The 26751-nt window shown below is 38.2% G+C and overlaps 2 protein-coding genes and 1 long non-coding RNA gene across 5 annotated transcripts in view; 2 read left to right on the forward strand and 1 right to left on the reverse strand.

Annotated features, from left to right (window-relative positions):
• The window catches only part of LOC139979482 (protein cramped-like), a 24719-nt gene extending 18682 nt beyond the window's left edge, over nucleotides 1–6037 (forward strand). The window contains exons 17-18 of the mRNA XM_071990323.1: nucleotides 637–774; nucleotides 2085–6037. Coding sequence (XP_071846424.1) covers nucleotides 637–774; nucleotides 2085–2237 — 291 coding nt within the window. The 3' untranslated portion in view covers nucleotides 2238–6037. The remainder of the gene's footprint in view (nucleotides 1–636; nucleotides 775–2084) is intronic.
• Nucleotides 3353–9444, reverse strand: LOC139979483 (uncharacterized). The gene is made up of 2 exons (XR_011797178.1): nucleotides 3417–9444; nucleotides 3353–3386 (listed from the first exon to the last, which is right to left on the reverse strand). It is a non-coding gene; the product is annotated as an uncharacterized lncRNA (long non-coding RNA).
• Nucleotides 9445–10550: 1106 nt separating this feature from the next.
• Nucleotides 10551–19129, forward strand: LOC139979709 (zeta-sarcoglycan-like). Of its 3 annotated transcripts, none has more exons than XM_071990755.1 (9): nucleotides 10551–10570; nucleotides 11817–12041; nucleotides 12998–13099; nucleotides 14220–14307; nucleotides 15157–15276; nucleotides 15857–15929; nucleotides 16819–16942; nucleotides 18021–18228; nucleotides 18816–19129. In XM_071990755.1, exons 1-8 carry the CDS (start codon nucleotides 10568–10570, stop codon nucleotides 18186–18188), a joined length of 903 nt encoding a protein of 300 aa, XP_071846856.1. In that variant the 5' UTR covers nucleotides 10551–10567; the 3' UTR covers nucleotides 18189–18228; nucleotides 18816–19129. The 3 variants fall into 3 exon arrangements, with proteins under 3 accessions (XP_071846856.1, XP_071846857.1, XP_071846858.1); XM_071990756.1 differs by lacking the exon at nucleotides 10551–10570 and adding an exon at nucleotides 10577–10757 and having other exon boundaries at nucleotides 18816–19128; XM_071990757.1 differs by lacking the exon at nucleotides 10551–10570 and adding an exon at nucleotides 10854–11010.
• Nucleotides 19130–26751: the final 7622 nt, after the last annotated feature.

Here is a 26751-nt window from a genome sequence, read left to right on the forward strand (position 1 = left end):
GCTTAACTGCGGGGAAAAGTATAATTGTAATAATAACATAGCTAGAGGTAGGTATTAGTGAAGGGTATGTAACGTCAGTTCAATGGCATTTGTCATGTGATAGATGGTCGCAAACATTACTTCTATTTCTATACGTCGTGATGGGAGCTTCATATTGGTGACTTTCAGTGTGAAAAAATGGGAATGTGAGGGGGTAGGAGGGGAATGGACGTTGTTTATCTCTAATCGCTCTGTTTCACTACAGTACCGCTCGTGTATAACTCCGCGTAGAAGTATACTCTATTTTTATCTACACAATTATACGCGATTATACTTTGTTATACGTTTCTGTACGCAACTTTCTACGCGGTGTCTACGAGGTGTCTACGCGGCAATTTGTTTGTCAACGAGTTTATAGGCGATTGTACTTGTTTATACGTCTTTGAACGATTCTGTGCGCGTACACATGTCCAGTTATACCTGAGCGGTACTGTATCTACTTCTAGTCTGCTGTAGATACCAGAAAAAAAATAAAGTGACTTTTGAGAAGAGGTTTTTAGATAATGAGGAGATACTAGAGATTCATTATTCATAGCCATAATATTTGCATGTTAATATATCCTATTACTGTCTTTGTTACATTTATATCCTGTCCAGTCGTCACAGAATACCGAGATATCTCTAGGATCTCTTCTCGATCAACTCGAGATGACACCAGAAAAGAAGAGTACCCTCAGTATTCCACCTCCGGTAGTCCTGGCGGATGGCTCCAGGGATTCGGTCATGTCTCGAGATGTTAGTACCATCACTAATTTTGTAACGTCTTAACTGCATTTTAATTTGGGGGGGGGGGGAGAAGGGGGGCGTGTAATAAGAATCCATGTGGTGATTGTATCATGCACATTCGTGAGCTGTTTAGGAACAAATATTAATCACTTTAAGAAGGCAGTTGTATCTCATTGATGTCTAACTGACTATATGCATTTGCATGGATCAGTTGCATAAGTTAATTAGTTAATTAATGTACAGACTCATTTACATATACATGATAAATCATGATTTCAAGTCAGAAGTGATACCAATGCCAAAAGACCTGCAGTCTCAAATGTCTTGCATCGGTGTCAACTGCATCTGTTCCTTATTGACAAAGGCTCGCCGCTTTTCTTGCCGAGACTATTGAAAATACATTTGAAATTTGAACAATTTCATAGGTAGTAGCTCGATGTGTTTGCAGTGTAATTGTCTCACTGTGTCATGTTTGAACTGAGAGACTACACCCTTAGTTTAATGCCCTCACTTCAGAGGATGCAAATTGTGAGAAAATTTCTTTATTTGTAAAAAAAAAGAAAATACTGTAAAACACAATTAGGTATTGGCCCATTTCCATAACAGATATACTAAGCCTACTTTGCATAAAAGAATTGGGGCTGAAGAACTTGTTATGCTCACTAATTGTTGAGGTTATTTATCAACTATTTACACATTTTTTTGTGGGGGTGGACGGTAGGGGGGGAGAGGAAAACTTTTGATAGTCAGTGTATAGCATGGGACTAGTATTTTCGAACTGATTTTGGGGGAAGTTGATTTGAATTGCAACCAATTTCTTTAAAAGAGATTATTCAGACAACCATCATGATCATTTGATGTGTGAGAGCATCATAGGAATGAACAACTCTAAATTTATGATATTTATCCAATATTAAAGACAGAAATGATTTTATCATAGAAAAGTCCAGTAAAGATAAAGAAATAGTTTAATTAATCCCTTAAATAAATGAAAACATTGATTGTTCTCTGATTACATTTTAAAAATGCAGAAATTTCTCCTTCACAACATGTTATCTGGCAATAAGCATAGATAAAATAAATTAAAAAAATATTGGCTTTTTGAAACGGTTGCATTTCATTAGAATTGCACTATTTTAGTAATTTCTGCTGATATGGTAATTTTTTTTCTTAAGTAAGGGAAGAAAATATATCACAAAACATTTGACAAGAGAGATATGAATAAGATTTTTTTTGGTGAGGTCTTCAACACCATGTCTATTTCATTTAGCTGGTCTTCTTTTAAAGATATTTCTGGTTTTAATTTCCTCAAACCCTAGATGGATGCCCATCTTCAAGCAATGCTTAACGAGAACAGTCTGGACTATGTGGCCAAGTTTGCCGACTTGGCCGCTCATATCGCTGCAACAGGTTCAGAAGAAAGTGATACAGCAACAGGAGTATTACAAACAGAGCAATCAGTGGCCAGATGAGATTCCATGTATTGACATTAGGTCAAAGGACTACCTAGCCAAGTTTGCCGACTTGGCCGCTCATATCGCTGCCAAAGGTTGGGAAGAAGCTGATGCAATTCAGGAGTATTACAGACATAGCAAACACCGGCCAGATGAGATTCATCTATTGACATTAGATCAAAGGACTGTGTGGCCAAGTTTGCCAATTGGCCGCTCATGTCACTGCAACAGGTTCAGAGAAGAAGGTGATGAAACAACAGGAGTGTTACAGACAGAGCAAACACCGGCCAGATGAGATTCCAGGTCAAAGGACTATGTGGCCAAGTTTGCCAATTGGCAGCTCATATCGCTGCCAAAGGTTGGGAAGAAGCTGATGCAACATCAGGAGTATTACAGACATAGCAAACAGTGGCCAGATGAGATTCCATCTATTGACATTGAGTCAAGAGAGAAAAGTTGGAGAAGGTTAGATGCATAGCCATCAGGAGCATGTACTGTAAGAGGGCAGATGAACAGTGAAAAATATAACCAGATGTTTCAGTGGCTGTTGGGAATTGCAGAATTTTAGTGCTGCAGGCCTTGTTATAGCAACAAGCAGGTTATAATACGGAAGGACTACTTTAACGGTTGGTTAAAGAGCAGACTTGTTGCCGGGATGAACTTATCTTCGCATTTGTTTTAAACAGATTACTTACAAATGTTAGCATCCTGAAAGTGGAACGGTCTTAAAATTGGACCACGGTTTACCAAGTTTTGGTTAGTTTGCACATTCAGACCAGAAGTGTGCAGATGAAAGGTTTCCTTTCTAAAGACATCGACAGCCTGGTAAAAGCTCATAATAATGCCAAAGTTGCTAGCTTAGATTGATTGCTGAATAAGTGCTACACTGTATCTTTATAATAAAGTGCTAATAAAACAGTTATCAAATTCATCTTTTCATGTAGCCATATTTAATGGCTGTTTGGAGGTTTGCATATTGTATGCTATACTTGGCTAGCCAGTTAGTATGGATGCTATACTTGAGTAGCCAGTTAGTATGGATGCTATACTTGAGTAGCCTAGTAGTGTGGATGCTATACTTGAGTAGCCTGGTAGTATGGATGCTATACTTGTAGTATGGATGCTATACTTGATAGCATGTCTGTATGGATGCTATACTTGAGTAGCCTGTCTGTATGGATGCTATACTTGAGTAGCTTAGTAGTTTGGATGCTATATAGAGTAACCTGTCTGTAGGGATGTAATACTTGTGTAGCCTGTCTAAATGGATGCTATACTTGAGTAGGCTGTCTGTATGGATGCTATACTTGAGTAGCCAGTTAGTAAAGATGCTATACTTGAGTAGCCTGTCTGTATGGATGCTATACTTGAGTAGCTTAGTAGTTTGGATGCTATATAGAGTAACCTGTCTGTAGGGATGTAATACTTGTGTAGCCTGTCTGAATGGATGCTATACTTGAGAAGCCTGTCTTGTATGGATGATACACTTGAGTCGCCTAGTAGTATGGATGCTATATAGAGTTGCCTGTCTGTATGGATGCTATATAGAGTTGCCTGTCTGTAGGGATGCAATACTTGTGTAGCCTGTCTGTATGGATGCTATACTTGAGAAGCCTGTTTTGCATGGATGCTGTATAGAGTAGCCTGTCTGTATGGATGCTATGTATAGCCTAGTAGTATGGATGCTATATAGAGAAGCCTGTCTGTATGGATACTCTGGTGCTATGAATGGTTGTTTACTGATGTAGTCATGTGACATTGAAAACATTCATGGCCAGGTATTATTTTTCCACTGGAAGCAAACATAAAAGCAGCTATACCACAGTTGTTCTTTAGTACAGTTATTTCTAAAATGTAGATCAAAGTCTGTGTTCCAAAGGTTATGTAGTTGTATTCAGTAATTGGCTAACAGGAAATGCATTAATACCTGTCTGTATATGTATACAACATATTATATACAACAGCAAACAGGATATACATTAATACCTGTCTGTATATACATACAACATATTATATACAACAGCTAACAGGAAATACATTAATACCTGTCTGTATATGTATACAACATATAATATACAACAACTAACAGGAAATACATTAATACCTGTCTGTATATGTATATAACATATTGTATACAACAGCTAACAGGAAATACATTAATACATATCTGTATATGTATAAAACATATTATATCCAACAGCTAACAGGAAATACATGAATACAGGTCTGTATATGTATACAACATATTATATACAACAGGAAATACATGAATACCTGTCTGTATATGTATACAACATATTGTATACAACAGCTAACAGGAAATACATGAATACCTGTCTGTATATGTATACAACATATTATATACAACAGCTAACAGGAAATACATTAATACCTGTCTGTATATGTATACAACATATAATATACAACAGCTAATAGGAAATACAATAATACCTGTCTGCATATGTAACAACATATTGTATACAACAGCTAACAGGAAATACATTAATACCTGTCTGTATATGTATACAAAATATTGTATACAACAGCTAACAGGAAATACATTAATACCTGTCTGTATATATATACAACATATAATATACAACAGTAACCAAGGTGTATGTTTGCTGTATAGTCCATGGGCTGTATGTATCAAGGTTATTCCATTTGGTAATTGATACTGTGAATGACCTGTTGCCAACTGACAATAGCTGCTACAGGAAGCTGTTACATGTGGCAAACAGAACAGTGTACACTAAACCACAGTTCACATAGGTGCATTGGAAACAAGCAACTAAGGGCAAGTTACAAGTATCAAAACCATTCCTGTTCTGCTGTGGCTAGGTAGCACGCCTCTACCCTATTTTATTACTAAGTAGCCTCTTTGTGGGTAAGTTGTTAGCACAAATGTTTGAGGATTAGAGTAAAATTGATATCTTCATTGCTGCCTTTCGGTAGGATTCTATATAAAATGGTGTATAAAGTTGATATTTGACCGTTTGACGGTGATATCGATTGAAAAGACTTGATAAAACAACTTTTCATCCCATTTTGTTTGATATAAGAAAACACTTTGCAATCATCAAATAACAATGCTGAGCATCCTAGTTGATCTGGGTTGTGTCAGCATTGTGAAGGAGTGACTGTTAGTTATGAAATCCCGTTATTATGTGGATGACAGCAAAATTTACCCATAATCTAGCATATGCCGAAGAATTCCTAACCTCAATGATTACCATCTTACGCACAACATATAACTACCATAGTAGGTAGAGTTTGGGTATTATTTATGCATCTGTTGTTTCCTTGCTGGCAAAAGGGAGATATTATTCGAAAGACTGGAAAAAATCTATGAACGGAAGTCTGACTTAATAGTCAGAGTATCAGTTGATGAAGTTTCAGTGACTGGTAGATGTTAAGTAAAGTGGCTTGTGTGCCTTTATCACCAATAGATATTTTTTTCTGGTTTGAAAGAGGATATTCATTTTTAGCAAAATATGATTTACTGGATCCTAATAAAACTATATGATAAATATTCACATTGAAGACATGGTACACATTTTGTATGGCATTATTGAAAGAAGGAAAACAGTCATTGAATAGTGAAAGAAAGTGAGGCATCGGTTTGATTCTGGTACATTTATTTATGCTAATTAAAACTCTAAACTAATTCCTAGTTCTGTTTTCTCCATTCAAAAGAAAGTTTGGACAAGTGTGTCTATCTTTGAAACCAACAAACAAATGCACTATTTTAGTAATTTCTGCTGATATTATAAGTTTTTGATAAGGAAAGAAAATATATCACAAAACATTTGACAAGATTGAAGTTGACTCCATTGGCATTTATTAGTCACAGATGTGAATTGTCAAGTCTTGTATTTTAGTGTTTGTGTAGCGTCCATTTCATCTGTGTCTCATTTTAATGTTTTCCCTCCACAACCAACATAGGTTAAGTCAAAATAATTATTAGTTTCTTAAATTATTGTTTGGAATCTAAGCTCTAGTAAAACTAAACTGACCCCCTATCCCCTCCCCATCATGGAAATGTTTTTGGTGGGGGTAGGAGGGAGAAAGGTTAACCCCATAATTAAACTGGTGTGAAAAGAGATTTGGAGCTCAGAACACCTTGAAATTTTTTCTACTAGTCTGCATGGCAAAGTGTTTTTGTACAATTTTTTTAAGCAACCCCTTTGTTTTCTGTAATTCACTCTGAATTAATATATTTTAAGTGAAAACAGCTGACAGCTGTTGTATTCAAAAGTAATTTTCTTCCAATGATATATGAAACTGCAATAAGTTGAAAAATCCAAAACAGTGAAAAAAACTTCCAGCCCCCACCGGAATATATATTTACTTTTCTTCCAATGATATGTATATATCTAAATATATATCTAAATGTTTATCTAAATATATGTGTATGTATTTATATCTATATCTATATATATATATATATATATATATATATATATATGTATATATATATATATACATACATATATATTTAGATATAAATATATATTTAGATGTATATATATATATATATGTATATATAGGTTGATGTATGTATATATAGAGTATGTAGATATATATATATATCTATATATATACAAAATAGTTCTGCACTTTGTTTTTGTGTACTATTGGTTTCTATCTGGACTTATTGTGAAGTAAGATCCCACCCAGAGATGAGCAGATGTAACGCTCTGCAGGTTATGCAATAGTACACGGCATAAATCTTACCAACAGCCTCAGCAAGTTACTATTTAAGCAATATCTCTTTAGCAAAACGCTTAAATTGTTTCACAAAGGTAAATACCATATAGCAGTTTCTGGACATGGCTTGAAAATGTAACAGTTTACGATTTAGAAAATCTCTATTGACTATGCAAAATAACTTCTTAGGGCCTGTAGTTGAAAGGGCCGACTGTACATGCAAAGACATTGTTTCTTCTGCTGTATATTCATTATAGCTTTTAGAATTATGTATATTGAAAGCATTATTGGCCAGCTCTGTATAATGCACAAGTCTGCATCCAGCTCTACAGTACATACACTGTGTGATCTTTGCAGTGATTTTTGTAATGGCCTGCATGCTGTGAGGTCTTTAAGGTGATCCATCTTTTTAATAAATCTAAACAAGGATCCACTTACCTAAAAATAAATCAATTCATTTTAGTAAAGTAATGTACTATTTAAAGTTTTTGTAGTAGAGTTTAATATGCTAATGAATTACCTTTTTTATGTCAAGGAACCTATGTAGTCAGGTTGACATATGTGTGTGTGTACATCTGTGACACTTTTTTGGGGTCTGGGATAACTCAACATCGGAATGATGAATATTTGTCATACTTGCTATGTAGATTCATTATAGTGATATGGTGCACCCTACCGTTTCTGGTGCTGACCTTATGAATTTTAATGAGGTTATGGGGTCAAATGTGAAAATTGTTTACATTGCAATAACACCACAACCTTAAGTTGGATTGTAGCCAAACTTAGAATATTTGGTAAGCTCAGAACATGGTACATTTAGGATTCATTTTTGGGAGACCATCTGGGCCACAAAACAATTCCTGGCCCATTTTTGGGTTGGGTGGGCCCAAATTTTATTTCCACCTCATATTATTTTTGGACATATTCTGTGCTCCCAAATCTGTGGGCCCAATATTTTTGGGACCATTTGGGCTCACATTTTCTTTACATAGCAATAACTCAGATTTTTGCTTAACTTGGTACACAGTTTTTTGTTAACAGCTGGTACATGTCTACTACCTGGGCTCCCCCAAATTCTGGGCCCAAATTTGTGGGGCCCAATATTGTTTGGACCATTTGGGTGAACAAAAATTATTAGGCCCAGTTTTAGGGAGGTGCCAAAATATTAAAATTGCAATAACTCCTTCAACCGTAAATCAGATTGTATCCATACTTTGAATACAGTTGTTGCTTGATAGCTGGTACATGTGGGTATAAATATTGTGGTGATGACATACAACACTTTAATATTCCACTAAGCAAGGAACCATATAGTGCCTGTTGGGCTCTTGTTTGCATTGTTTTTCACTGAATATAATTGGTTGGTAATTTCCTAAATCCTGTTTAGTAAATGCATTTTATTACCAGGACAAAGGCAAGTTTCAATATACTTTGAATTTTGTGATGTGCTTTTTTTTTCATATGTAATTTATTCTTATTAAATGAGAAATTGTCTGCACAATGAACTCTGTACAAATGAACTGAACCATTGACTTCTCTATTTAACACATGTAATATTTTTGTGAGAGAAACTTTATGGGTGTCTTCATTTGATAAATTGTAAAACTACCGTGGTAATTACTGGGATTTTTTTTCCAAACAATCTTTTGCTTGTGTCTCATATGAAAACTCCTGGTTTGTTTATCATCAAGGTAATTAAAAATCATTAGTCTGTTGTTTCATTATTTGAAGGGTCTGCTTTTCATTACAGACTTATCCCTATGCAGCAAATTGTTGAGGAAAATGTGAAAAATAACTATTTTAGTAATATCAAAATCTTGGAGAAAAATAAAATTCACCCATCACCTGTTGTTATCAAACTTTGCCTATGGTCATGGCTGTGCCAATGTGACAACACAAATTGTAACTGTTTTTTTCTTGACTAGTGAAGACAGTCAGGTTCATATCTGTTTCCAATAGCTACTGGCAAAAACAAATGTGGATGGGGGGGGGGGGGGGAGAAGAGACCTTTGACCCTTGAATAGTTTTTGTACCTGTTTGTGTGAGTGGACCTTTAAATTACGTAGGTACCCAATTATCATATAGATAATATTGATAGTAACTTTAAGGGGTATGAGCAAGGGGGGGGGAGTGATGGGGGATTTAGTTGGGAGAGGTACATATGTACCTCTCCCAACTAAATCCCCCATGCATGGATACTTTTTAGAAGATCTCCATGTTATTATAGGTTTGAATGGGGCATGATTCAGTGGTACCTAATTTCACTTATTAATAATATGGATAGTAGATTTAACTAACAATTCTTGTTTGTTCCATATTTTTCATTTGTTCATAGTACATTTTTCAACAAAGCAAGTCAGAAAGTGCAATAACATGTACAGAAAAGCTGCTCGAGTCAGCACTGACTGCTGTTGGCAAACTTCTTACGAAGGAAATAAAGTACAAAACCAAATCTAGAAAAATTCTATATGTACTTATTTTGTCCTGTGCAAGGACTATGTTTGGTGTTTGCAATGTGATAAGAGACTTGAAATAATATTCACCAAAATCCTGGACATTTGTTGCACATTGTCTTCCTATATTGAACTTATACTTCCCTCTCTTCGATCCCCTTTTCTCCCCGTGTCTGTTCACTTTCCTTCTCCCTAGCTACCTTCCCATTACTTTCTTCTCCCAACTTTTCACCAGTCCATTCATAAATGTCCCCATTCTTTAAGCTCCCCTTCCCTGCTCCCCTTCCCTGCTCCCCTTCAACTCCCTTCATAGCTGTACCCAAGGGCGGCGGAAGCACTTTTAATTTGGGCGGGGCACCGACATCAAAGGGCACTTTGCAGAAATTCGATTGGACTGATGCAGCCTTATATTTAGTACCCTTTGTAACTCTTATTGTATTATCTTATTTGTGTATACACATCACTCCATCAACGCCCCCCCCCCCCTCCCCCCTAAAGGAAAATAATATGCATACTAGCACTGCAATGTGCAAATTGGGAAACAAGGAACAAGTTTTCTTTTGAGACAAAATGAGGTGAAATCATGCTAGTTGCTAATGTAGGAATCTTCCGAATTAGAGTTTATTTCTTGTTAATATCTTAACAAATTTTTTCCATTCGAAATAGCTTTGAGTTTGATCCACAGAAATTCATTAAAAGTCACGGGCGTAGCCAAGATTGGCAAAGTTGTATGCACGACTATCTGAGCGGAGCGCCACCATCAGTTGGCGCGAAGCGTACTAGAAAATTTTTGGTTCTACAAACCCTCAGATGGCCGGAAACGGCCCTTCCCGAGTGTTCATTCTGGTTCCCTGGCCTCTTGCTAACTTGAGACACCTCAATTTTTATGTAGAAAAAGGGCACATTTTTAACCTGAGGAAAAGTGGGGGGGCACGGCCCCCTGTGCCCCCCCCCCGGTTCCGCCGCCCTTGGCTGTACCCCTCCCTCTCCTATCCGCACCCCGCCACCAATTGTAAAGTCTAAAAACTGCACTGCGCTTGTGGGAAATGATTCAATCAGTCGCCTAGCAGGTAAATTACATTACGTCGAAAGTGGTAACGTTAGTGATGTGTGTAGTATTTTTACATCAATGCCTTCACTGCTGTGCAAATTACAATTTAGTCAACATTACATCGACTGTGTAACATGGTAAGGAGTGCAAGATCAAGGTCCTTTAATTAATATTCTGAGAACTGCAGCTGTCGTTTTCAATAAAACACTTTTGTATGAAATGAAGTAATAAAATCACATTTACATACGCTAGTATCGTTGTCATCACCAATCTGTAGCAGATACTTACGCCAACGGATTTTGATATCATCACCTGTCGTTGCTGGTATGCAGTAATTGATTACAGTAGGCCTAAATTCTCTACTCTCTGATTTCTGAAACAAGCAATTTAGACGTTAGACCTGTAGGTCTACACACAGTCGTTGGGCTTAGCCTAGTCCTTACAGTGAAGGCCAAGGCTATTGATAGGCAATGCTGAATATCGTCTATGTTCTGTGAGAAGGTTATTGCTATCGCCTTGTAATGTGTATCAATTGGCCTAGCCGAAACCTAAAGATATACATCAGTGTAGAAAACAGGTACCAAAGGGTGAAAGACATTGATGAAACTAGCCTTATTACAAGACCATCCTCAGTGTAGGCATAGCCTAGGCATAACATCGTTGTATGGGGAAGGTTAGGGCTTTTACTCATTTCCTGCAACTTGTTTTTAAGTGGTTTTGTTCCATCAAAGGCAGTACTGTATGTCGTCCAGTTACAGAGTTGTTGACAGTTGACAGTTCATAATTATGGACGTTAAATATGAATGTAAGAGACTGGCTTCGGTCAGCTTGCTGCTTTGATGCTGCTTTGAAGCCAATGATGCTTCTTGGCGAGTTCCTGCTTGCAGGAGGATCTAAAACTACATACAATACATACATACATTCGTATAGGCTACTGAAATCAAACTACTGTATTACTGGGATGGCGGTGTTGCAAAACAAGAGTTGGCTAGGCCTTGTACGTGTTACTCTTTCTGAAGTAGTACAAACATCCTACCAGTGGGAGTAAAATATTAATAGTACTGTAGAAAAATATATGTCATAAATTCAACAGAAAAGTGGACTATTATTGTCACCAAAATGTATGCAAAGCAGTAAATGGACATTGCTTCACAATTTTGACAATAAGACACCTAATTAGTAACTAGTTATATGTTTAAGCATGTCCTGTTTCACAACCTCACAAAATACTTACTAATATTACTTGTTCCATATATGTATGTTGTGATAAAATCAATGAATATTAATTAAATGAAATGACAACAACTATTCTGGTCAACTTGCTTCACAATTGGTTATAAATCAGTGCTGTTTGTTTAGAACTGTTTCACTATCTCACTTCAGCTTTTGGATGAGATGGGAACCGGAGAGACCGGTGGGTACAGCTCTGTTGGGGGAAGTGCTCCTCAGTCACCCACTCACCCTCAGTTACCTCCCATCGTGTATAAAGTTGGCATTTATGGCTGGAGAAAGAGATGCCTCTACCTGCTGATACTTCTCTTACTCTGCACTGTCATCATCAACTTCTTCCTCACAGTCTGGATACTTCGTGTCATGGACTTTTCTGTGGTAAAAGTCATAAAATATATCATAAAAAATGTCATAAAAAAACATAGAAAATGTCATGATACAATCTTATCAAGTTTTTGTGTTAACATGTACTGAGCACAACAATCTATATTCAGAACTACGTATGTAAAAAGCTTTGAAATATTGCACACATCATATATATTTATTTATTTCTTTGCTCATTATTCAAATATTTTGTTTACATACATTAACAAATTTTCCTCTCCCCCCCACAAAACCTTAGAATTTCACTGCTTCTTCAGAGTGTGAGATATTAAGCAAACTTGTAATATACCGATTAACATTAGAATTAACGATATTGCTGATGCAGGTCGCCATGGCAAAGCTCTGCAGTTGAAGCAAATTTACAAACTGCTACACTTTCCGATACTCCCACAGTGGATGTTACATGATTGGTTACTTATCAATGGTTAGATAGCACTGAGCACTACTGACTGTGTGCTGAGTATAACGCAATTGGCCCAATCCTCATTGTCAAGCTTTCAGATGTTGTAGACGAATGTATATCAGTGGTTCTATTACATCAAAAGTTATCCCGTGTTGACTATAATTGATACAATGTGTCATATCTCCCATTTCCATAGTCTAAAAATCTATAACTGATATAAAGATCTATAAAATCATAAGGTCCCCAGTTCCAGTCACTCCCAGATTAATGAGTGTCGTCCAGTTACAGAGTTGTTGACAATTGACAATTCATAATCATGGATGTTAAATATGAATTGTAAGAGACTGACTTTGGTCAACTTGCGGCTTTGATAAGCCAATGAGGCTTCTTCCCGAGTTCCTGCTTGCAGGACATACATATCTCCCATTTCCCATTGTCTAAAAATCTATACCGTGGACCTTTGTATGCGAGGTGTAAAACTGACAGAGGGAGACGGTATGTGTAAATGTGACAATGTATTCATGTGATTGTACTTTTCTCCTTGCAGAATGGTATGGGCAGACTCAGGATCCACTCCACTGGTATCGTATTAGAGGGAAAAGCAGAGTTTCTGAAGACACTCTACGCTTCAGAAGTTTCATCAAGATTGGTATAAATAATTACTTATTATTATTATTACTTATTATAAACAAGATTGGTATAAATAATTACTTATTATGATCAAGATTGATATAAATAATTGCTTATTATTATTACTTATCATTATCAAGATTGGTATAAATAATGACTTATTATTATTACTTATTATGATCAAGATTGGTATAAATAATTACTTATTATGTGATTGGAGTGAGTGATTTTCTTAACAGTGAATAGACAATGTCAGGTGTTACCTGTTCTAGTACTTCTGTTGGCATCAGGTGTGAAAGGATGTGAACCAAAGAAACTTTTTTGCCAGAGTGGACCGCTAAATGTAATTTCCTTGGAAACAGACACTGTGTCAAAAGTGGGACATTGAGGGGGAGGGGGACACTGAGAGTGGCTTTAGGATCTCAGCAGCAAGGCTGCAAATTTTGTTTTCCCAAACATGTTTGCAATTACAGAGTTTTCAGCCAATCAGATTGCTTGTGACATCAGCATCAATAATGAACATCTCTTGGAAGTTGGAAGACAAACACTGAATCAGAAGAGTCGATAAGGTTCATACAGTAGGTCGTAAACATGTCAAAACATGAATGAGTTCAGTAGTCACTGAAACATGGTGCTTAAGCTGAACTGATTAATTTTTGTTATTGATTGACCTGTGACACTTAGTTAAGTCTAGTTACAGCGTTTCCTTCCAAACGCCATTAGCGACTATTTACACATAATTGCAAACCTGTTTGGGTAAAAAACAAATCGCAGTCAGGCCGCATAAGACATTTCGTATGAAAGGTACTGCTAGTCTCCAGAAGTAATCGCTTTTGTTTGATGTATTGATTCAGCCTTGCTGAGTGGGATTTGGCAGCTGATGCAGCTTTTTCCTCTTGACATTATGCCTTACCTAAAATTTGTATCACTCATTTTGCAGAAGAAAGAGCTAAATGCTTGGCAAAATTATAGAAATTTTTTTATTTAAATTAAATCAATCCTGTTTGTCAAGAGGTGGAATTTGATCAGAAAACTGTAAGTCAGTTTTTGCGGAGAGCAAGAAATTTATTAACAAAAATGCATTACCTTTGGAGGTAATTTTTTCTGTTCCATTATTTTATTGGTTTCTTCTTCTGCAGGGCGAGGCTCTGTCGTTGCACTCCACCAGTAACGTTTCAGTTTACGCGAGAAATGAAGCTGGCAATGTGACAGGGAGATTAAAGATTGGTGGGTAGTTCTTTGAGAGCTTTCCTTGAATTTAATCATGCTTTTTTATTTACAGTTTTAAGGTACACCATCGTAAAATTCTGTTTTGCCCAAATCTCTTGACTTGAAGCCACGTGGAGGAGGTAATTTTTTTTATCATGTTGTGGATAGAAGCATTGATAATATAGAGGTTTGTGGCTACAGTTGTATCTTCAGGATTTTGTCATTGTTTTTCTTAATCACTTTTGTCTGCCATCGATCTGTTCGTCCATCTTTTCACAACGTAGAGTAAGTTTCTCTTGCAGAGTTTCCTTGTGGAATTTATGAGATTCTGCAGACCAACTGGAATTTATGAAATTCTGCAGACCAACTGGTATTTATGAAATTCTGCAGACCAACTGGAATTTATGAAATTCTGAGGAATCCACCTGATGTCGAGAGGAACATGAAACAAAATAAAGTGAAGATTTATGCAAATGTAAACAATTATTTGGGTGTCTTGAAAACATTGTTTTGAGTTGTCTTAAGTTTTCAAAAAATATTTACATTGTATTGATAGTCTGTTTGCACATCTTTTTAAGCTTGCATTACTTGATAGAAATGGAAAAGATTTGTATATTTGTGTGATATTCGTTGAAGTGTAATATTTCCATTTTTCATTTCACGTTGTTCAACAGCATGCTCAGTGAGAGATGGGTAACAATAGAAGTAAAATCTCTTCAAAAGTTGGTCCAAAAATCTTTATTTGAACATGTTTGAATGTTGATGTGTGTTATAAAAACTGTAATAGTGTGACTGTACTTCCCAACACAAAACTGCTCGTGAGTGTGCCAGCTCAATAACTAATGCTACTTATCTGTTTCGTGATAGGTTCTGGTGACATCACATCTCACAGTGAGCGATTTGTTATTTACGACACAAAAGAGAATGAACTCCTTTATGCAGATGAGGATGAAATCAGAATTGGAACCAAACAGTTTACATTTACTGGTAATTTTTTTTTAATTTTTTTTTTTTTTTTTAATTTGATACATCGTTTAATTGCATTGTCTGATCCTGTGCTTTAAAGAAAATGTCTTAATACCAAGAAAATTGATCGTTTCAATCTAAAACATTTCAGTGCTATGCCGGTTTACATGCAATTTAACCTTCTCAGGGTCATAGTCATTGATATTTTTGCTGCGGAAGCACAAAAGTGCAGTATAAATTACATAAAAAATTACAAAATCTGGTAACTATAATAGTCTTCTCAACTGTAAAAATAAAGACATATATATATATATATATATATATCTCATCTTCATACTTTACAAGCTTTATGGTATTTGATAAATAGAAGCACTTTTAGACTAATTGTGAAAACCATGTCTTCGAAATTTCTGTATCATGTTTATTGGAATGTATGCATCTGCCAGTATCACTTTCTAACCTGCTGTTTATTAAAACTGCAGACATACTTATGATGTTTAAATATTGTTGTGAAAAGTCTACATTTTGCTGTATTTGAACATGATTTAAAGTAGGTTTTTTTTATATTATTCATGAAATTATATTTTTTTATTATTTTTAGGATCTGAGGGTGTGGTAATGGAAGGTCCTCTAGAGACCCCAGAAGTATCCGCATCACCCAGTGACTCGCTAACGTAAAGTAGCTTTTATCACCTTCTTATCTCTGCAGTGAACGATCACAGTCGTTTCTCACATCTCAATAGTTGTGTTCGACAAACTGCACTGGAAACAGTCATTTCCAGTTACTGATTATCATACTGAACAAATCTACCTGATTCTGAATCAGATTGTTGAACTAAAATGAACAATTGCTGACCACTGATAGTGTGGCCTCATACCATGATACTGAGGCCAGATCCCCCACCCCACCCCCCCCCCACCTCTATTGCCTCCTTTCCCTTCTCCCTTTCTCTTTCCGAACATCTAAAGAAACATCTATTAAAACAAATGTTTCTAGGGTGGAATTAGGGTAATCATGATAGAGATATCTACATCATTATTGTGACATTTTCTTAAGCTTATGTAACTCCCTGAATAAGCCCATGGTGAGAAAACTGGGAGTTTGAATTAATTTTCATTAACGTAAACAAAATTTCCCAGATTCATCTTTTCATAAAATTTTAATTTGTCAACAATTACCAGTAGTTTGTTTTTTGGCGGCATTTGCCACATGGTGACAGTCAGTCCACTCATTTGACAGACCCTAAATCTGATGGAACTGTCTGTGTTGTATAAGTTTACAGTAACAACTCAATACAACAGTTTACAGACACAATACAAAATAAACTATCTACATTATTGTATAGTTTATACTCTCAACCTAATACAACTGGCTTTTTGCATGATTTTACAGATTACAGTTAGAACCTGACAAAACTGCAGATATTACCGTACAGCGTATACTCACTCAACTCAATAAAATTGCATTTATATTACAGATTACAGTGAGAATCTGACAAAACTGCAAACATTATCATACAGCTTACACTCACTCAACTCAATAACATTGCATTTATTTTACAGTTTGCAGTCGTTGACTGCGTCTCTGTCAGCCCAGGCCGCAGAGAATCTGGATCTATCTGGTGGCTCTGGAGATCTCACTATGTCTTGTCTGGGAAACCTTAAATTATCTACCACAAAGGGGAAGGTAAGCATAACTGAATGGCTCTTTGATTTCCTTTGATTTAAATTTGAACCTGAGATGTCCATCACTGTATTGTTTGTACACTGTGCTGTGGGTATTGACCGCAGCTGTATGTACTGACTATACAGTAGTGACTAATTACCGAAGGTAGCAAGCTGTGTGTGTATTTTCTGGGATTAATGGTGGTGTCTAACACTTCTGTTACACCTCATTCGAAACTAGGTCAGATTACTGGCATTAGACGTTTCTTTTTGCGCGAGTCTTCACACCCTTTAAAGGAAAGTGTGAAATCAAGATACAACCACAGTACCTTTCGTCCCACATATTGTTGTACCAGGCTTGTGAGGTCATAAGCTAGATTCTGGTCCAACCAAGATTTGTTTCCTTTGTGAAAGTTTGCTTACAGTTTTCAACAATTTTTCTACTTTTGGTCACCTCCATTTAATAGTTTCTAGTTTGATTTGAACTATGAAATCAAGTTTTGAATTGTTAAAATGCTATGATAGGAATGTTTGTGTGTCAGTTTTGTGTTTAGGTGAAATACAATTTAATCTATTGGACAACTAGTTGTATAGTGTTACTTCCAAATGTAACCAGCGGTGACATCCTGTGCGACATTAAATACTGCCCTCTCTCATCATGGAAAGTGAAAACCAAGTTGCTCGCTTGACCAGTTTTTTGTCACGGCAAAATCAGAGGGACAGTCTGATATTTCAAAGCAAAAGACTTCAGTCTAGGCCAACAGCTCTTTCATAGTAACTGTAACCTAGGGCTAGCCTCATTTGCATAAAGAATTTGGGGCTGAGTTGATATCGTAGTAATTTAACCACCTAAATTCATCTTTATAGAGGAAAGCGATGAGAGGAAAACTCCAGTGTGTGTGTGTGGTATGTGATCACACTGGTTAGCTTGTGACTCTGATGAAATGCTGCCACCAGCTTTGAAACCAATCCTGATTTTATTTAGTGAATTAGTCATGTAGTAAACCATAATTTGCTTAATCGATATTGATCAAAGATGCCTTCCTTGGTTACATTCATTTAATATTTTCCTTATTATTTTTTCTTTCTTTTGGCTTCAGTTGTTACTGAGCAGTCAAGATGTCAGGCTGCCTGGTCTCCCTCAGAGTGACACAGGACCTCTGTCGCAGGACAACATCTACGAAGTCTGTGTTTGCCAAAACGGACGTTTATTCCTCGCTGCACCGTACGTTGGCTGCCAGTCCACGACATTGTGCGATGAAACGTGACAGGATGCTGCTTGGCTGTAATTGATAGCCCCATTCAAAGGTAAACATGCATTGATTTGTTGTTAGCCTGGGAATTGGATATTACCTACTGAATATGATTTACATGTGGTTTAAAATTCAGGTCAATTAAGCTCACTATAATGGTCTCTTAATAATTCAGTTTTAAATACTGCTTCTCCCAGGGATAAAATTTGTGTACATGTTTTTAGGAACCTGTAAGCCCCATGCTTGTCAAGAATGTTTTAGTCCCCACTCTTCCTTCTCCTCCCTGGCATTAGCATTACTTTCAACTACTTTCCAAAAAAGAAATTGTGGTAATAGTGAAAAAAATTCCCCCCTTCGTAATACTGTTTTTATGTTGGTGTTGGGGAAGTTTTGGCCATATTTTGTGTGAAGGTATTTAATAACTGTGGGTATGAAAAGTTCATTGGCATGTAAACTGATGATGATATGGATGATTCTGCTTGAAGAAGTCCCCCTCATATGCCTCCATTCAATGGAAAATAATCCACCTTTGTTGAATTCGCTAACACTGGTGTAAAATTTATACAGCAAAGTGATTGCCCCTGTTATAACTTGTTGCATTTTTCCATCTTTGGACTTTTTTTCTTTCTTTTACCGCTACAGAGTTGTTTCCTGAATTTGACATTCCTTGACAAGGTCACGTTTAGAAGGACTGATGAGGCTTTGAACTTCAGATATTGTATTCATTCCTTCAGCAAAGAGGTATAACCGTGTAGAGAGTTAGAGAGGAGAGACTATACTATTTATCAGCAGGGAAGAAGGCAAAGAGCTGAAAACCAATGTGAAAGACAAAGGGTTCAACTCTCAACTCCAGAGCTTGTTTTAATGCTGTGATTTAACATACTGATGTTTATTCAATTATTTCATGTTTTAAAGAAACTAAATGCTAGATTTTACTGTGATGTCCTAGACAAAGAACACATCAAATTACCTGCTGGAAGGGTCAAAGAAAAGAACAAAATGAAGTAGTCACAGCCGGTCGTATATAGATATAGTTTGGATCACAATGATCGCTGTTTATTCAATTCTGAAAAGAAAAAGGGAAAAAGGAACAACTTTAAGTAAGTAGTCTAAATAGATTGTGTCCAACAAAACTCTTAAAGACTTCCGTCGATTTTTCTTGAACATTTAATCAGCATATCGCTTCAACCCCCCTGAATTTAGCATAAAACCCTCATATTCTTGAACTGTGATATCAAACCAGTAAACCTACAACTTCTTCCATTAATCTGTATGGCGCCCTTACTGGGCTTACCAAATTTACCTGACTTTCAGACATTTGCATAATGAAGCGCCTATCCCTGTTAAAGAACTGTATACAATTAACTTACTACTGTGACCGGATGCGAATAACGACAGTTTCAGAATACCGATGTGGTTCACAGTCACACAAAGGTTCAGTACGATATAGTTTCGGTAAACCTAACAAACTTAAACATTTACGACGGTAACTTTCTGAAGAAATAGCAGAACTTGGCCTAATTTGTGGCCGTCGTTCTCTCCAGCAGCGCTCTGTTTAGCGCCATTTTGTTCTCGCCTGCCTGACGAGCGCCCCCTAAAATGGAACAATTACTTTTCCGGTTTCACTCGAAACATCCTCCCCCCACCCAAAGTAACACTCGCAACTAAACACTTATTAACAATATACATAACAGTTTACACTATTCAAATCCTTCTACAGGACATATGACAACTATCTTAGTAACAGGTCTACTGAGCAGTCCATTTGCAGTTTTGACTTGAACGTTTCGTACTCGGTTATCTTTCCCTGGATACACTTCTGTAATTCGACCAAGCTTCCATTGTCCGCGAACCAGGTTCGGGTCAGCTATCAGAACGACATCATCTACTCTTACATTTCGTCGGTCAGTGTTCCATTTCCGTCTAGGCGCCAACAGAGGGAATACATCTCGAATCCATGACTTCCAGAAAGCGTCGACTATACGCTGAACGAATTCCACTCTCTCCTTAGGATTCTTGGATGGGCGAAAGGGTCCTTGTGGAACCCTACTGGATGCTCGACCCAACAAGATGTCGTTTGGGCAAATATACGTTCCATCGTCTGGATCATTTGGTAGTCTTCCAATCGGTCGTTCGTTAACAAGATTTGCCACCTCTTGTAGATACGTATGCAGTTCAAATGGAGTAAGGTGTTGTTCTCCGATTGCTTTCTTTAGAGCATGTTTGCAGCTTTTCACAAGTGATTCTGCACATCCATTTTGATGTGGAGCCAAAGGTGTCATGAATTTCCATGTCACTTGTCGCTCTGCACAAAACTCTTTCAATTCATCTTTCTCCCAGCCTTTCACCATTTCTCTTAGCTGCCTCTGAGCACCGACAAACTGTGTACCATTATCACTCTGAATTAGCTTTGGGTGTCCTCTGATGGCAAAGAACCGTCTCAGTACTTGTAGAAACTCCATCGTAGAACAGTCAACAGCTACTTCCAGATGGACGGCTCTGGTGTTAAGACATGTGAATATGACACCATAGTGCTTTGTCGTCTTGTTTCGTCCAACCTTAACAACTATTGGGCCAAAGTAATCGCACGCTGTGAAGTGGAATGGTGGTGTGAACGGAGCCAATCTCTCCACCGGAAGGTTTGCCATCAATTGTGTCTCGGCCTTGTGATTGAAGGCTCTACAGTTTACACATCTGAATTTCACCTTCTTCGCCAGACTCGTCACTTCAACTATCCAGTATCTGTTCCTGATTTTGGCAGCAGTCGTAGCAACACCATAGTGACCGCGTTCATGCACATTTCGCGTGATCAGGTAGGAAATGTGGTCGTCTCTTGGCAGTAATGCAGGGTGTCTCATGTCATAAGAGAACAGACATTCCCCACTCTCCCTCCCACATAAATGATATCCTCTTTTACGAAAGGACTCAGGGACTTGAATGTACCTTTCTACATGTCATCGCGTAACATTTTCTGTGTTTCTCGAATCCAGTAGTTTTCTGCCATTGACAGCTCTTCCACTGACAGCGGACCATCTTTCTCAAGGCACTTGGCTTTCAGATTTGTTAGGAATCTGAACACGTAAGCTGTCACACGGATTAAGTTTCTCCAACTGGAGAACTTCTTACAGTCTATAGCACCTTCTACTCCCCTTGTCAACAGTACAGTACTCTCCTTCTTCTTTTCCTTGTCAATTTCAATTACATCAGCTTTAGGGATGCATTTTAGCCATTCTTCTTCTGGCAACCGTAGAAAGGCCGGACCATCCTTCCAGGCACCTTTCAAATCTTTGACGCTAACCCCTCGAGACACTTTGTCTGCAACGTTGTGCTTTCCGGGTATGTGGCGCCAATCTGATGGGTCAGTCTGACTCTGTATTTCTGCGACTCTGTTGGCAACAAATGACTTATACTGCCTGGACTGGCCTCTAATCCAGGACAGGGCAATGATACTGTCCGACAAGAATATAACTCTTTCAAATTGAACTGACATCTCTTCCTTTATTGTTGCATAAAGTCTAGATGCTACAACAGCGGCTTGCAGCTCTAACCGAGGAATAGACAGATATTTCAGTGGAGCTACACGTGACTTTGCTGATATGAACCTCACGCCATGATTTCCATCATCTTCTTCCCATCTTGTGTAAGCCACTGCACCAAATGCATCCTCTGATGCATCGCAGAATATGATAATCTCAGTTGGCTTCATTGGTTCTTGCATTAGACATCTCTCAAAGGATACGCCATGTAGTCGCTCCAGTTCAGTGAAGAACCGCCTCCAATCAGACTTATCATCAGTGGACAAGGGTTCGTCCCAGCCAGTACCGGTCTGCCACAGTTTTTGCATCAGAATTTTGCCTTTGATCAGTAATGCACCAGTGAACCCAATTGGATCAAAGATTTTGGCCAATTCACTTAACACCATTCGTTTTGTCATTAAGTCCTTTTCCTTTGTGGCCACAGGTTTCACCTTGTACTTCAGGATATCCAACTCTGGATCCCAAACTACACCCAACACCTTTTGTTCTTCTGAATCCCCGATGACAAATTGTTCACCTTGGGTTTTCTCGTCATCTTTCAATAGGCCATTGGAGAACCATCCCTTTGTTTTGAATCCTCCTGTGTCTAGGACAGCATCCGTATCACTGGTGACTTTTCTGGCTGCTTCTATCGTATGAACTGACGTACAAATGTCATCCATATAGGTATCTTTGGTCAAGATATTTGCAGCCTCTGGATACTGACTTGCGCCATCTGCTGCAATTCTCCTCAAGGCAGTCAGTGCCATAGCTGGGGCCGGCTTATGGCCAAATGTCACCACTTCCTTCACATAGACATCGGGCTCCCTTGACTCATAACTCCTCCACAAGAACCGATGAACATGCATGTCTGTTTCTGGGATTCGGACTTGGTGGTACATTTTGGATATATCACCTGATATGGCAATTGGGTGTTGCCTGAAACGCAACAAAACTCCAAACAGATCATTAAGAAGGTCTGGACCTTTCTCCCAATATTCATTCAGGCGATGACCATTGAAGGCTGCAGACGAGTTGAATACAATACGAACTGGGGTACTCTTCTTCTCAGGACGGATGACTGGATGGTGAGAAATATAATGTACTGGACCTTCGTAATTCTTTATCTCCTCGTCACTTAACTTTCTAGCAAACTTGTTCTGCTCCATTTCCTTCATTTGATCATCATACAGTTTGGCATTGTTCTCGTTTTTCTTGAGCCGCAGTTCAATTGATACCAGCTTTGCCATACATTGTTTCTTATTGTTGGGCAACTCTTTAGGGTCCTTTTTCCAAGGGTATGGAACAAGCCATCTACCATTCACCTTTTTACAAGAATCCCACATGTTGTAAACTGCTCTCGCTCACCTGGAGACATTTTCATATCATCAGAAGGCTTGCACTTGCAGTTTAGAAGCTTCACGCCCATCTCCTCAGTTGACCAGAATTGGGTTAGGTCAGTTCTGTCTGTTACATTGACGTGAAGTACAGTTGTAGATTGCCCAGGATCGCCGGAGGATCCAAACATTACCCAGCCCAGTGCTGACTTCCTCAGCAAGTAGCCGTCGACTTGCTTTGTTTCCCCTCCATGCATCTCTGGATAGTCTGCCCCTAGGAGTACATCGACAGCACCATATCCTCTGCAGAGTGTTTGACCTAGAACAGACTCCATATTTCTCAGAATTACCGTACTAACTCTGGGGACATTGGAAATTTCGGGTACACCAACAGCTGATATGGTGTACTCTCTCTGGTTGGCCGAATACATCTTGAGTCTGTATACCTTAGTCCGGGTTGGCCTGTACATCTCCTCCTAATATGTCAAGATCGACGCTGATTGGCTTGCCTTCAAGTCCAAGCTGCTCTGCTACTTTTACCAGGATTAAGGTCACATTCGCTCCAGAGTCGAGCAGAACGTTACCCGTTGTATAGTTGACGGAAGTGCCCATTCTCGTACTGATTATAGGTAAAGCCACCTCGTTGTTATTCGAAGCAAATCCGACGATGTTGCCACCAGTAGTCTTATGAAGTAGCACGTGGTGGAACGACTCACAGTTTCCTTCCGAGCATCGTGTCTTTCGTCTGCACGTTCGCATATTGTGCTCTTTGCCAGCACGTTTAAGGCAACTAAAGCAGGCATGCTTTTCCTTTACTATTTGGTACCTTTCTGTTACAGCGAGCTCCTTGAAGCGTGCACACTGGTCAGGCCAGTGGTCATCGGACTCGCAAACCCAACACTTTTTCCATCTTTGATGAGGTTGCGAGGTGGAGAGGTTGCCTGTTTGGCGCTGCGTCAGGTTCACCTTGTTCTGTTGACATATTGAGCTACTTCTGATGGACGCGGTAGCTCTCATTCTAGCTTTCATTTCTTCATTGAAGAAGCTAAGAAGACCTTCCAGAGAGGCTTCTTGTCCATTCTTTTGTAGACTGCGTGCATACACTTTTCTGTCATCGAGCGTCAGCTTTTTCTCTATTATGGCCAGCATATGGTTGTTGTTCATGTCTGCCTCTTTTCCAACTTGCTTCAATATGTTATAACATCGTCTGACAAGATGTGCCAGTTCACAAAAACGACCATCTTCTCCATGTTGCATTCCTCTGAACTTGATCAGGTCTTGAGTCACAGCATCTGAGACAACTCTTGGGTCTCCATAATACATATCAAGATACTCCCAGCAGGCATGATAGTCGGTTCCGATTCCTTTCAGCAGTTCCAGTGGCTTACCTGACAAGCTCCCACGAAGAATGGAGACAGCATCCCTAGCATCATACATTGGGTCAACCATGTGTTGGAAATCATCTTTAAAGGTATGATAATCTCTGACGTCTCCGGCAAATACTGGCAGCTTTGGCTTCTCCACCCTAGGTCTCAGTTTGGACGAAACGTGTTGCTCGTTACATGTTTCTTTCAGTTCCTTTCGTTGTTCACTCGTCGGAGTCAACGGCAATGGTGATGCTCTGTCAGAGGATGCTGGTGGGTTCTGATTCGACTGCTCTGGTAACAAGGGTAGTACTGGCATCTGGGGTTGAGAAAGGCCTTTAATCACAGATTTGAAACGAGTTTTGACGGCCGCATACTCGTCAATGCAACCTTGTATGTATTCTTCTTCCTTATCGTAGGCCGCCGAGTCTACAATCGTCTCGCAGTACTCATCATGGCGCTCTTGCAGCTCACCAAGAGCCAACTCCAGTTTGTCGAATTCAGAAATTAGTTCTTCCAGTGATCCCTCTTCCAGCAGGCTTTCCAAGGCCCGTTTCTGCCTTGTGAACCGCGTCTTGCTGGTCCGTCTCTTTAGTTTCTTCTCTTCCATCACCCTTCAGGTTTGAACAACAGTAAATTGAATTTTGTGGAAGGGTCGAAGAAAAGAACAAAATGAAGTAGTCATAGCCGGTCGTATATAGATATAGTTTGGATCACAATGATCGCTGTTTATTCAATTCTGAAAAGAAAAAGGGAAAAAGGAACAACTTTAAGTAAGTAGTCTAAATAGATTGTGTCCAACAAAACTCTTAAAGATTTCCGTCGATTTTTCTTGAACATTTAATCAGCATATCGCTTTAACCCCCCTGAATTTAGCATAAAACCCTCATATTCTTGAACAGTGATATCAAACCAGTAAACATACAACTTCTTCCATTAATCTGTATGGCGCCCTTACTGGGCTTACCAAATTTACCTGACTTTCAGACATTTGCATAATGAAGCGCAAATCCCTGTTAAAGAACTGTATACAATTAACTTACTACTGTGACCGGATGCGAATAACGACAGTTTCAGAATACCGATGTGGTTCACAGTCACACAAAGGTTCAGTACGATATAGTTTCGGTAAACCTAACAAACTTAAACATTTACGACGGTAACTTTCTGAAGAAATAGCAGAACTTGGCCTAATTTGTTGCCGTCGTTCTCTCCAGCAGCGCTCTGTTTAGCGCCATTTTGTTCTCGCCTGCCTGACGAGCGCCCCCTTAAATGGAACAATTACTTTCCGGTTTCACTCGAAACACCTGCCATTGTTATTTACAGAATTGTAACCAGTCAACAGTTGAAGTTACAGTGTGTAATTCTCAATAAGTAATTTCATTGTACAATGACCCTTTCATATGCCTTGATACTGCAGTTGTATGAATGTCAAAGGTTAAGCAAACTTTCAAATTTTTTTCCCCTGAGCTTTTTGAAGAAAATGAGCAGTTGTGTGTGTTGCTTGGCAATGACATTACAGAATGCCTATATACACTCTTGTGAATAAATATCAGTATATTATATCTCTCCAGATGAACAAGCTAGAAAGCTGGTAATTTTTTAATAATTCTTTGGTTTATTCTTTTAATATTTTTGCCATTGTTGTCCCTTTATTAAGTAAGTGCATGTTTTATCTAGAAACTTTATATTTATTGATATGTATTTACAGTATTCACTGAAGGAGTTTTATAACATTTTTAGCCAAAACTTTGTATCCTTATATTTTAAAATTGTATTTGATAATCCAGTATTCAGTAAAAGTAATTGTTTCCGTGTGTCTGTGAGTGAAAAGTTCAGGTACGCAAAAAGTTAAGCCGAGAAACATTCCACATTCTATTCTCTCATAAAAACTTGTATAATCATTTCTGCGAGTGACATTTTTGGGGTACGATTACCTATCTTAGAATTTTTCAAAAGTTTACAATAAATCTACAAAATGGTGTCATATATGGAAAGGGGGGGGGGGTTGGGGGATGGGGGTTGGAGGGGATTGGTATTGAATGTTAAATGTTGAATTATGTGAGAATTTTATTGTATGTGTCTAAAGATATCACCTTGGTTCTCAACGCTGTGGACTGTATTCCTTTAAGGTTTTCTTATTGAGTTATTAATCTGGATCCGATTTTTGAAATATTTGTTTAAAGATTGGAAAGATGTGTTTCCAGGGGAGCTTTCCTCTCTGGGGTATCTCAATATTAAATTTCAGTTCTTAATAACAGTCTCAAGCCGGGGGGGGGGGGTTGTGGTACAGTTTACCATGATTAGTATGCGTTTTGCCTTCTTTGTTTTGTGCCCAGAATTAACATGAGGTATTCTGTAA

Source organism: Apostichopus japonicus, chromosome 14 (assembly GCF_037975245.1).
Source record: "Apostichopus japonicus isolate 1M-3 chromosome 14, ASM3797524v1, whole genome shotgun sequence".
Classification (NCBI taxonomy): domain Eukaryota; kingdom Metazoa; phylum Echinodermata; class Holothuroidea; order Aspidochirotida; family Stichopodidae; genus Apostichopus; species Apostichopus japonicus.